The sequence below is a fragment of the Lethenteron reissneri genome, chromosome 16 (genome assembly GCF_015708825.2).
Source record: "Lethenteron reissneri isolate LAM-NWPU_2019-01 chromosome 16, ASM1570882v1, whole genome shotgun sequence".
Lineage (NCBI taxonomy): Eukaryota > Metazoa > Chordata > Hyperoartia > Petromyzontiformes > Petromyzontidae > Lethenteron > Lethenteron reissneri.
The window spans coordinates 11,300,512-11,313,452 of record NC_083794.1 but is presented as its reverse complement, the minus strand read 5'-3'; the positions used below and the strand labels follow the sequence as shown (position 1 = coordinate 11,313,452).

Below are 12,941 nucleotides of genomic sequence, written 5' to 3'. Positions count from 1 at the left end.
CTTTAGATTTATATTTTGTTGTTCAACTATGTTTCATTTGTATGCACTCAAATGTTTAGCGTCTATCAGTCCCCCAGAGGCAGAGTTAAACTAGCTTATATTTGTCGTCAACATATCTCAAAGTTTCCCAAAGATAGATAATTTTCTTAACATGTATTTGGGTATTTTATTTGGATATTGGAGTATAGTACTGCTGTACTGTAACTATGCTTGTTAAACGATAATAATCTTTATTGCTATGATATTTTTGCCATCAATTATTGATTTTAAAAGTCATAAAATCGATAAATATATCGAGTTATATTTTCGTAAAGATTTAACCAGGTGGCGTGCACCACCTATAGAATTTCACGACCGGTTGAAATTGTGGTTGGCTAGTGGCAGCCATCATAAGGCACCACCAACAGGCCTCATCAGTCATTGCATGCTTTGTTTGTTCGACGTTACACAAGGAAACACACACCGGGCCGGACCTTGATTTTTTCAGTTGTTAGACTTTTTGATGTGCGCAACAAACCAATCGGTCATACTAAAAACCAAAATGAACAAACTTAACTGTAATGGATGTAATCTAGATTTGAGTATGTAATGGATGTAGCGCGCGGGTGAGCGCGCGTGCGTGATCGTAATGCGTGTTGTGTGGGACAGATGCGTAGTGGTCAGAGCACCGTATTATAAACCCGGATATCTGCTGACCTTTAGTTTGATTACCAGCCATCAGTGACAAGTGACATCAGAATTGGTCCTGGACCTCCACCGGGTAGACTCATTCTTAAATGATTACCTGGTGTGGTTTGTAAATATTAACATTGGGAAGACATGCAGCTGAGCATTGTTCTGGCAACACCACCCCCTTCATGCGCCATGCCAGCCTCCGTAGCTGGTCGTGAACAGCACTTGCCCCCCCAATAGTCACTTCAGGCTATAGTGGGGGATATGTGTGATGTATTGGTTGTCTGCCTTGCTGTGCTCTGTATGGCCCTGGTTGTGCAAGCTGTGCGATAGATGTCGCGTGCCCTATGCGGTTTGCTTTGTATGTACGCATGTCTGTTGAACTTCTTTTGCACCGTACGTAACCAACCGTTGCTAATTGGAGGTGCAGGGGAAGGACAACAAACTAGACACAAAAAGTAGTTATAAAGAAGTGAGTTTTGATGATGATGAATAATCTAGTAATAGGTTTTTACCCTTTCAACTGGTACTAAAACTGACACCTTTATACAAGGCATCATGTTTGCAATAACCACAACACAAGCAGTCAAAATGCAAACAAAACGAAACAACTCTGATAATGATCATTATCAGAGTTGATAATGATCATTATCAGAGTTGTTTCTTTTTGTTTGCATTTTTATCAACTCTGAAAATACGTTTGAGGCATGTATATTAATAACGTATTTTCAGAGTTGATAATTTTCAGAGTTGATAATGATCATTATCAGAGTTGTTTATTTTTGTTTGCATTTTGACTGCTTGTGTTGTGGTTTTTGCAAACATGATGCCTTGTATAAAGGTGTCAGTTTTTGTACCAGTTGAAAGGGTAAAAGACTTACTATATTTTGCCACTGGTAAATGAGGTCTCATAGTGATGAATAATCTCTCGCAGAACTTCACAACTCCGATCTCGCACCACATCACTCGGAGGGAACGTCTCCTGTTGACTCGCGCCGTGTGACTGTGTCTCCTGTGATGGGTCGCTGCAGCTCGTGAGCAAGCTCCTGGAGTTCTGCTTTGCAACCTTCACGCAGACGCAGGTGTGGAGCGTGGAGTTTCCTGACATGATGGCCGAGATCATCAGTGCGCAGCTGCCTCGAATCATGGCCGGAGAAGCCCGGGCACTCCACTTCCACAAGAAATGAGTCACCCGTTTGTGGCTGGCAAAAGTGCTTGATTGTCGGGGGGGGGGGGCGAGGAAAAAAAGGTGTCAGTTTTGGCTTGGCCCCCCCAGTGGCTCTTTGTAACCAGTCAGAACGTGCACTTCGAGAAAGATCACAGCCCCAATGAATTATCGGTGCATGTCATCTTGTTTTGGAGATATTGAGGCCTGCTGTCTGGCCATAGTTTCCAATAGAAAGCCATCCCCATGTTGCAATTATCCTTCAGCTTCAGATGTATCCTGTGACCCAAGCTCAAAACTAATTTTGAATGAACTTGAGCATTTTCAGAAGCAACGTTTGCAGTAAGGGTTTTGTGAATACCGGAATATAAAGCACCTTCAGTCTGCACCATACATGTTTCAGCAACAAGGGCACATGCTTACATTCTACCCGTTAATTTTTCAAAGAATTCAGAATAGTGTTGGTTGTCCTGCAGAACTTTATAATACTGCCTTGTCCCTTTCTCTTTCCATGAAAATGGCCTTTCAAGAGACACAGTTTGTATTTTTAGCTCCCAGCCCTTTTAAAGAGCAAAATCCAACTGTTTAAACCCACAAGAGACTATTCATGCTATCTTTTTTAGACTTGGCCTAGCTAAATGGATTATCTTTAATCGTCAACCAAAACTAATCTTTAATTCTGTTTGTTATTAATATACATGCCTCAAACGTATTTTCAGATGTATACACTTTTCATTGGCTACTTGGATTGTGGCATTTGCCTGTAAGGCTGTCTTGCTTTGGCCTAGGCCGCTTCCTGAGCAAGAACTTCTATTCATCGCGAAACACAGATGGTAGCGGTAGTGCCCAGCATCCACACAATTTACAGCCGTGGCTCGAAATGTTTCAAAGACAAAAATAGGCATCCCTGTAAAAATAAACAACAAGCCATTTGTCATAATGTACCTCTGTTTAATTCAGAGTTCCCCGATGAAAAAGAGAGCCCCCCCCCCCCTTACCTTGGGCAATTGGTCGTCTATATGGCTGATATGATGTGAAATTTTATGCAGTTCCAATGAAGTGGCGTGCTGCATTGAAGCACCACGCGGTAATTAGTGATTGGCTAAGCGCAGTGCTACAGTGGCGACGTTCGCCCTTCTTGTTGGAGAGGTCACCATTTTAATCGACTTAGTATTTTTTTTTAGATTGCACAGATGTGCATCATGAGCCATCACAAATGTTTGATTTGCAAGGTCTAATGAGAAAACGACATACTTGGTGAGGTCATTCTCTCCAAGTGGTAGTTTGAAATTCTGGAATTGAAATAGTAAAAATATAAAATTCCGGTTACATTATATAATTAACATGACATGGGGAAATCTCACAGGTTTTTTTATTGTCAGTTTTTGTTTTATTGGCAAAGCCGTGTAACATTTTTACATCGTGTCACCTGTAGTTACAGTGATATTGTAAAGAAACCGCAAGATAATTTGTCATTGAGCACTTTGAAAAGTCATTGTTCGGGCTATCGATTTGTCAAAGTCAGCCAAACACTAAAGAAATACATTGCAAGATGGTCAGAAAGATTAGGTTGTCTTTACTCTTGGTAGAACACTGGACACAATAATAGCGCTTGCTTGTGAATTTCACAGGAATTTTTTTTCTTTCGTTTTAACGGCTTGCCTCGGTAATTATAATTTTTTTTTTAGATTTACACACATCGTCATCCATCGGTCAGAATTCGAAGTCGAGTAAGGTGGCGGTGAGGTGCGTGACACGCTCGCATCGTTCACGGCCGTGGCGGCGGACTTATGGGTGCTTTTGGGTGTGGGACTGGAATGTAGCTGAAAGGCAGCGGATGATTGTGAGGGCATAGGCAAACAATATGGCAAGTCACGGCGAGGTACTGGATCCACTTTTACAATGTTGCATGTTGTAACTATGGCAAACTGTAGGACTCTGCTTTTGTCAACTTGTGATGGATCGTTAGCCCTAGTAATCATTATCCTGAGTGAAAAGTCAAGATGGTGTGTACATTTTTTGTTTATTATAACAGGTCGATCACAATGTTATAATAGCGACACTAAGTACAGTTACGAGTCCATCCTGCATTCATAACATCTTACTAGTAGAGCAGGTGAGCTTCAGTGGCTTAAAATATAATCCTTTCATCTCCATGGCTTTGCGGGTGCAGAAAACTAAAAACAGAAAATGTAAGTCGCGTTCATCATCGTTATATCATTTGTGATTTTTTTAAATTTTATTTTTCGATTATTTCGTGCGCAAGAGGAGGGGAGGGGGGGTGGCAACAAGGCACTTCACTTGCTAGCGTGCGGGAAGAGCGACTGAAGAAATCTCTTTGGGATTTTTTTTTTGTATTTAATGATTGTGGAGCACTACTTTTGCAAAATTCTTGTTTGTGCAGCTGGGCAATGGAGGCAGCACGCTTGAGCTTAAAAGAGAGAGGGTTTTTGGGAAAAGGGTGCCTTGCATCGTGAGCGATGGAGCGGGCACCTGCTGCTGTTGTTGTTTGTGCGTACATGGCGAGATCGCGATACCTGAGCAATCTCCCTTTTAGGTGTTGGTTCACTGATTTCTCTCTCGTTTTTTTTCTCTCTCTCGTGATGTTTCTCTTTTCTCTTTTTTTTTCTAAAAAAAAAATGTTTTATTCTGTTCGGTCATTAAATTAAAGTGTTGTCCAAAAAAAAAGTTTGTAATTTATAAGAGAATTAACTCCAAAATACTAACAGACGACAATCATATTAATAGAATGTTTAAAACATGTTATTTTGTTTAAAAAATAAATAAACAAAGAATATATATGGTATAGAGTTTTATATTTAATATATATATTTGGCCATCTTGCTAGGTATTACACAGAATGCACGTACGCAATGGAGAACATGGATCGGCGCGGTCTTTGCTGCATCACTTCACACTTAACGGCACCTGTTACTCAGCGACGGGGAATAAAGGACCTCTCGCCAATTACGTACCAAATGTTGAAGATCCTCATTTTGTATGTTTAATATACTCATAATTATTGGTGGCAAGGTGGGTTTACTTTGTTTGGGTAACTGCCATTTTATTTTGTATGTAAATTTTTAATTTACAGATGCACAAAGAGTTAGTGTTCTGTGGGACGTGAGTTGGTCGAACACTTAAAGGGTATGTGAAGTAAAATGTACAAATGTTGCATGCCCGTAATTTCACATGCAATGTTTTCTTCTTGGATCTGATTGTATATAAAGGAGAGAGGAGAGAGGGGGGGGGGGGGGAAGTGCAGCATTATGAGTATGTCAAACATCGATTGTATCGTTCAAGGCTATAGAGATGAATGCGAGACGTCGTGATTGGCAGCTGTGTTGACGTGAGGAGGGGGCGGGAGGGGGGTCAAATGGTTAACGGCCAGAGAGAGATGTGTGGTGGGTGCCGAACCAGGAGTTTGGGGTGGCGAAGGGTCTGGCGTGAGTGGGTTGCAGAGTGCGAGGTGCTGGGGGCGGAGGGGGTTGAAGTGGCGGTGGTGGTCCCCCCCCCTCCCCTCCCCCTGAGCGATGGGTTTGGGGGGGGGTCACCGTGAAATCTGTGTGGCTGTGGTTGCCCCATCAAAGGTATGGCTGTTAAAAAAAAGAGCCGTTTTCGGTAACCACTGGTACACATTTTAAGGTTTTACATTTTTACAGATATTGTACAGTGGATGCTTCTTTTGGCCTAAGCATGCTTCTAATTTTTTGAGGAGAAAAAAATGGACTAACTAAATGAATCGATTATTTACGGTGGTGCCTTGCATATTGGGATAACAGATGAAAAAGATGTCATATTTTTGCTGTGATTATGTACGTTAAAAAAAGCACTTGCTAAGATGTTAAGTTTTACTATTTTCGTGTCGAGTACTTAATGACCCTTAATTTCCAAAGTACGTTTTTATTTCTGATGGTCTCATAATTCAGGCTGGCAACGATAGTCTGAAGGTGGGCGACATGGTAATCGGACTCGACGTGTTCCTGCTAATCACAAGGCTAATTCCTGTAGGCTTTTTTTGTTTGCATCTGCTCTGTATACAAACTATTAGTGATAAAAAAAACCCTGTTATTCTTTATTTGACGTTGGTTTGTGCTTATTTCACATATTATAAGACACATGCTGTGCATAGCGTCAAACGTTGGTATGCAGTCGTGCCGTCATTCATCAGCGTTGTGTCGTCAATCAGCAGTTCACTTGCCATTCATGAGAACGATCACTTCCTGCTGTTAAGCAGTGCACAAAAGCACGCCGAGCAAAGACTTTGTAATCAACTCGTGTTAATACTTACATGTGGATTTTTTTCTCCCCCCCCCCCCCCCCCCAAGATGGTATCTTCGGTTTACTTTGGCGCCCATCATTTTGGGGAATATCCCAAAACATTAAATTGTGTTCTCTGGACGGAGTCGAGGCTATATATGTGGTCTTGTGTGCGTGGAGGGGAAAAAAATGAGGATGTCCCGTGGCAGAAACACGTGACCGACACTGTGCGTTGACTGTTTCAGCTCTCGCACAACGCACAAGAAAAACGAATTCAATTATAATCTGTCGCTTGACTCACGAGTGTGTATTGAGATTTGTTTGCCCCCCCCCCTTCTCTCAATGTCAGACATTCGAGTGCGTTCCACTTGCAAGCCTATTGGCGCAGAAGAAATCTTTCAGCCACACCGCTCATCAAGCACTGCAATGCATCTGCTTGGTTCTTTCGGTAAAGTCACAAATAATACAAATAAAACATAATAAAATAATTCTCACGACGTTTCGGCCACAACGCAAGCAGCCGTCCTGGTGACGACGGCAGCCACCTGAGGACGGCTGCTTGCGTTGTGGCCGAAACGTGAGAATTATTTTATTATACTCTTAGTTCTTTCGGTAAAGTCACGTAGGTAAAAAATGAAATTAAAATTATTTTTATTAATTTTCATTTCATTTTTTACCTACGTGACTTTACCGAAAAAACTAAGAGTATGAATTCTTGCAGTTCACGAAAGCTTCAAATCTAGAATTATTTTATTATGTTTTATTTTTATTATTTTATTACTTCCCTGCTACGTGACTTTACCGAAAGAACCAAGAAGATGAATCCCTGCAGTCACGAACGCTTTAAATCGAAACACTGCAATGCAGTAAATACGATTTGGCCGTGGCTCCTCCCGGAGCGTGTCAGCCACCCTCCCCTCACCTCGACTTGGCAAGACCCGCCACACGAACCACGTTTGTGACTGCATCATTGGCTTAGAGGGGGGGGGGGTAGGGTAGGTGAATGCCACCTTGATCCGTGCCGGTGCAAACTCTTTGCCATTCGTTCGTAATCAGCTCTGCACCAGCTCTTGTAGTCGACAGAAAGACAGGCAGGCAGGCAGGAGCACCTGGTGATTTATTCCTTAACTACAAAGGAAACCCAACCGTAACGTTTCATTTCAAAATGCACACCACCACCTCTCAAGTGTTATCCACGACCTTCGTTTTGATTCATTTGATGAATTAAGTCGTTTGAAAACACTGGGGGGGAGGGCGGTATGGGGAGACGAAATTATTTGGTCGATTTGCATCAAATTGTGTCGTGTGAGGGGGGGGGGAAAGTCTCCACATGGAAGGCAGCTGGGGATCGAGACTCGATTGCAAAGTCGTGCGGTGCAAGTCGGAGCAGCGTGACACCGTTGGAAATAAAGTCGGCAGTTTTCAAGAGGAGAGAGAAAAAAAAATCGGATTTTAATGTGTGTTAAGCCCTAGCCTTGACCACAAACGCTTCAATTCTGTAGAGTGACCTACATTCTCAAGCCTAATCTTCACGTGACAATTGCATTCAAATCACAGGCCAGATTCTGGCCTGGCCCCCTCCCCACACCGTATCAGTGACGGGGGCGGCTTGTTTATAGCGATACTTCAACACGGTGGCCCGCATCAATTGGTCTCTGTGGTTGGTGGGATGGCATCCAAGACCGATTCCGATGTTACTCGTCGCTAATGTTAATCGTGGGTGTAAATCTAAATCGGGGCACCTGGGTTCATAATAGCGGCGTGTTAAACCGTACTTTATTTATCGTGCCAGGCCCACTATGTTTACACACTCGGAAGAAGAAAAAAAAACCACGCATACCAAAGATGAATTTCGGAAACTGCTGCTACGGTTTGGCAAACCAGAGCTGGCAAGATTGCCACGGAGACGTTCGTTTCTTGGATTGTTGAGCCACTGATGTCACAGGAGCTATCGAGAGCCAACCCACCACCCCCAAGGTAACTCGACTCGTGTGGAGCCTCGCCATCGGTCTTTGGGACAGACGCTTGAAGAAACGCGAGTTCTGCCGGACGGGTGACGACGGCAACCAGGAGCGGTCTTCTTGGTTCTTTCGGTAAAGTTACGTAGAAGGGAAATAATGAAATAATAAAAATAAAATAAACTACATTACTGTACACTACATCATACACTACATTACTATTCACTACACTACAGCAGCGTGTTGCTTAGTGGCGGTCCACATCTTCCTTTCCCGAGCGACGGGTTTTAGCACTACATTACTGTACACTACACTATACACTACATTACTATACACGACACGATACACTACATTACTATCCACTACATCATACAATATATTACTATCCACCAGAGGTGTGGACTCGAGTCATGTGACTTGGACTCGAGTCAGACTCGAGTCATGAATTTGATGACTTCAGACTCGACTTGGACTTGCATAACAATGACTTTGTCCCACCTCTGCTATCCACTACACGTTACTATACACTACATCATACACTACATTACTATACACTACATCATACACTACATTACTATACACTACATCATACACTACATTACTATACACTACATCATACAATATATTACTATCCACTACACGTTACTATACACTACATCATACACTACATTACTATACACTACATCATACACTACATTACTATTCACTACACGATACACTACATCATACACTACATTACTATACACTAAATGACTATCCACTACACTATACACTACATTAATATACACTACATCATACACTACATTACTATCCACTACATCATACAATATATTACTATCCACCAGAGGTGTGGACTCGAGTCATGTGACTTGGACTCGAGTCAGACTCGAGTCATGAATTTGATGACTTCAGACTCGACTTGGACTTGCATAACAATGACTTTGTCCCACCTCTGCTATCCACTACACGTTACTATACACTACATCATACACTACATTACTATACACTACATCATACACTACATTACTATACACTACATCATACACTACATTACTATACACTACATCATACAATATATTACTATCCACTACACGTTACTATACACTACATCATACACTACATTACTATACACTACATCATACACTACATTACTATTCACTACACGATACACTACATCATACACTACATTACTATACACTAAATGACTATCCACTACACTATACACTACATTACTATACACTACATCATACACTACATTACTATACACTACATCATACACTACATTACTATCCACTACACGATACACTACACTATACAGTATACACTACATCATACACTACATTACTATACACTACACTATACACTACATCATACACTACATTACTATACACTAAATTACTATCCACTACACTATCCACTACATCATACACTACATTACTACCCACTACACGTTACTATACACAGACCAGCCGAGCGACAGAGTCCCGCCAGTGTGTCCTGGGCCGGTCGCGGGTTCTTCGCCCAGTGGGACGTTGCTGCCCAGTACAGTTCTCGGGGTGGCAGTCTACGGGGGGCCCCATCCTTACCGGGTGCCCGAACCACCTCAACCGGCTCCTCTCGATCCGGATTCACGAGCCCCTCAACCCGATCACGGAGAGCGATGAGGCCCCGGTAACCCTGCGGATAAACCTCATTTCGGCCCCTTGTACCCACCGATCTCATCCTTTCGCCCATTGCCCAAAGCTCATGGACATCGTCGGGTGACGGTGGGAAACACCGATGGACCTGGAAACTGCGAGCTTCGTTCGAGAACTCGGCTCCCGATCTCCCGCTGCCGCTCTCCGTCACTCGCGAAAGACACCCCGAGGTACAGGGGGATCTTTGTTTTCTATATTCCACGTGGTCAACGGCCGTGGGTTCATCATGGGACCTCCTTTGCCAGTACCAAGATATACTAATAGGGGGTTTCCCCCTTTTTTCTGGCAACAAAACTGACACCTTTTGCAAGAAATCGTGTTTACATTAACCACAATACTTGCAGTCAAATGCAAGCAAAAAACCCACACTCTGATAATTTATGCATTGTCCTTGAAACTGATTGGTCCATACCAGAGACAGCTTTTATTAGAGCCGAGTCTCATATGGTGTTCGACCAGATGACGCCAAAAGGCAGTGGGTTCTTTACGTTTAAACTAAAGTGGGGGGTTGGGGTGGTTCTGACAAATGGAGTTTGGCCAGAATATGTTATGAACACCCTTTCTCCCTGTCGCCTCCAGCATAAGTACAAGCTCGAGTGTTTTCACCGTGGTATTTGGTAGAACCCAGTGGGTTCCGGCAGGCGAGACTGCATTGGCTGCGTCATGTAACCCGCATGCCTCCCCCCGCATGCCCAGCCACCGCATGACCAAGCAGATTCTGTTGGGTGGGAGAGAGGGGGGGGGGCTAAATGGGTGCGGCACGGGCTGGAGAAGAGATGGACTGATTCACACTTGCAGATGACCGGTACCAGCGGTGTCAGGGTCGGCCTCTGTGGAGGAGGCTTGCAGAAGGACGCGACTGGGCACAACAGAGGAGGGCAGAGGAGCGATGCCCACAACAATGAGCCGGGCGGATAAAATAAAGCAACTTGGCACAGTGGGGAGCACGGGTGGTGCGTGTGCCAGTCATCAGTCGACCCATGGCACCTGGGTCTGTCCCGTGATCTGCCAGCAGCAAGCCTCAAGGTGCACCTAGCCTGGCACGAGCGACGTGGTGACGTCACCGCCACTTCGTGGTTGTCGTTTCCGAGATTAATTTGCTGCACCCATGTACCCATTGGCATGTGTGAGGATATTCTCCCTGGGACTTGCTACCGCACTGCATAGAATAATACAGAAATGTTGAGTCACTTTCCTACCATTTCTGATGGAGAAGTAATCGCAGTGTCTTCGTTTCACTTTTGATCACAACTCAAAGCCATGCGGAACTGCAATGTCTGGCTTCTTACACTTTGGAGGGTCAATAAAAAGTGTTTCTTTTTCAACAGATACAAGAGTAATTGGTTAGAGTCAACGTCGGTCTGGTTAAACTTTGAGCATTAAATTACAGCATTCGGGTTAAACACTCCCCGGCCTTGAATGTTAATGCCGTTCCATCAGCTGCCGTACACCGTCAACAAATCACAGCTCTACAGAATTAGCAAAAGTAGGTGCCTTTGTGATCCGTCATATGCCGATGTCAATTCTCTGGAATGCTCCAATATCTCGCGAAAACCCCGAAATTAATCTGCCTTTCATTAAGTTGTCCAATTAAATACAATATAATAATGACTTCAATGAAAGCGTCAAAATTATGTCTCGGAGCCGCTGGGCCCCAGAAAATTCAGGACCCGACAGTGACGCGGCCTCGTGAGCGATTAAAATTGGGCGTCAATCAAAACTGGGTTTCACAAATGCCGTTTGTGTGTGGTGCACTGTGGTGTATGTCATGGGGATTCTTTGACCATACTTCACCACGCTGGTCAATGTGTGTTGGTGAAGGGAGGTGGGTGGGGGCCCCTAGGTCGACTCAGCCTCAAATGAGTACCTGGTAAGGTATGTAAACATCGCCACTCGGGAGACAAAGGCGGCCGAGCGTGGTGCTGGCCACTCACCCCCTCGTGCGCCGTTCCGACCTTCAAAGGCACTCGCTAGCAGCACCTGCCCCTACAGTCTGTTTAGGCTTTACGGGAAATCCTTGTCCCACGCAATGTTGAGAGCGGTGGTGCAGCGGTTAGCGTGCTGCGCTCCGACCCCGGGTGATCCAAGTTCAATTCCCGCTCACGGTCAACACCAGTGAAATTATCTGAACCGTTCTTGATCGACTCAGCTTCAAAGGAGTACCTGGTGCAGTGTGTAAACATCGCCACTAGGGAGACACAGGCGCGGTGCCTCGTGTGCCGTGCCGGCCTTCATAGGTGTTCGCTAACAGCACTTGCCCCTACGGTCTGTGAAGGCTATAGGCGGAATCTTTGTCTTGTCTTGCCCCACGCAATGTCGAAAAGTGTTGGTTCGAGTTGGTAACTTTTTTTGCACAAATGTGCCAAAAACTCATTCTCTTAGAAAATAAAAGTGTGTATGCTGAACGTCAAGAAAAACACGAAACGCTTTTATCCGCATTTTTAAAATTATGTATGACAGATCTATTATGCTGGATTTCCCCCCCAAAGTGGGCTGAAATTTGTTTCCAAATGTTGTACACGTTTGAGGTTTAAAGTGTGGTTAATCGTTGGCCATTTGTCACGACGCAAATGATCACACGGTACATTTCATATCCTAGAATTGTTTGCATTTTCTTTTAAAAAAACGTAATTTATAATCCATGTCATAAAACAATTGTCATTGTTGCTCAAAGTGGTTGAAAACCTATTGAAATCATGTCCTGAGAAATACTTTAAAATGTTAAATGTGTACGTGATAAAAGTTTTAAAATATCAATTGAAACGTTAAATCTTAAGATTTAGTTTTTAATTTAAATAAAAATGGCAAAACTATTCTAACCCTAAATTGCTTTTGGCAAAAGATAGGGGGAACATTTTATCACCTGCTTTTATTAAAAGGTAAAAATATATATATTTAGCATCTGCATACTTCAAGTGTAAAATAATTATGTGATGTACATTATTACAATGCCAAAGTAATGCACGTGGGCAACGTTTTTTATGGGAGACTCACTGCCCTGTTTTTTGTGTCTGGGGGAAAAAATACCTGCGATTTAACCGACTACAAATTAAAATTATTAGCAAAACAGAAAATGTAGTATGCTACATTTTTCAATGGAATTTTTTTTACATCCTAACTTCTCTTGTAAACCTTACTGACTCCCCCCCCCTCACTTGCAAATTCCAGATGATCCAAAATGGTTCTCCC

The 12,941-nt window shown here is 43.3% G+C and overlaps 1 protein-coding gene across 3 annotated transcripts in view; it reads left to right on the top strand.

Annotated features, from left to right (window-relative positions):
* The window catches only part of NR3C2 (nuclear receptor subfamily 3 group C member 2), an 88,766-nt gene extending 82,786 nt beyond the window's left edge, over positions 1 to 5,980 (top strand). For all 3 annotated transcript variants that reach the window (XM_061552405.1, XM_061552404.1, XM_061552406.1), the window contains one exon: positions 1,704 to 5,980. In XM_061552405.1, the coding sequence (XP_061408389.1) occupies positions 1,704 to 1,859 (156 nt within the window). In that variant the 3' untranslated portion in view covers positions 1,860 to 5,980. The remainder of the gene's footprint in view (positions 1 to 1,703) is intronic.
* The last annotated feature ends 6,961 nt before the right edge of the window (positions 5,981 to 12,941 follow it).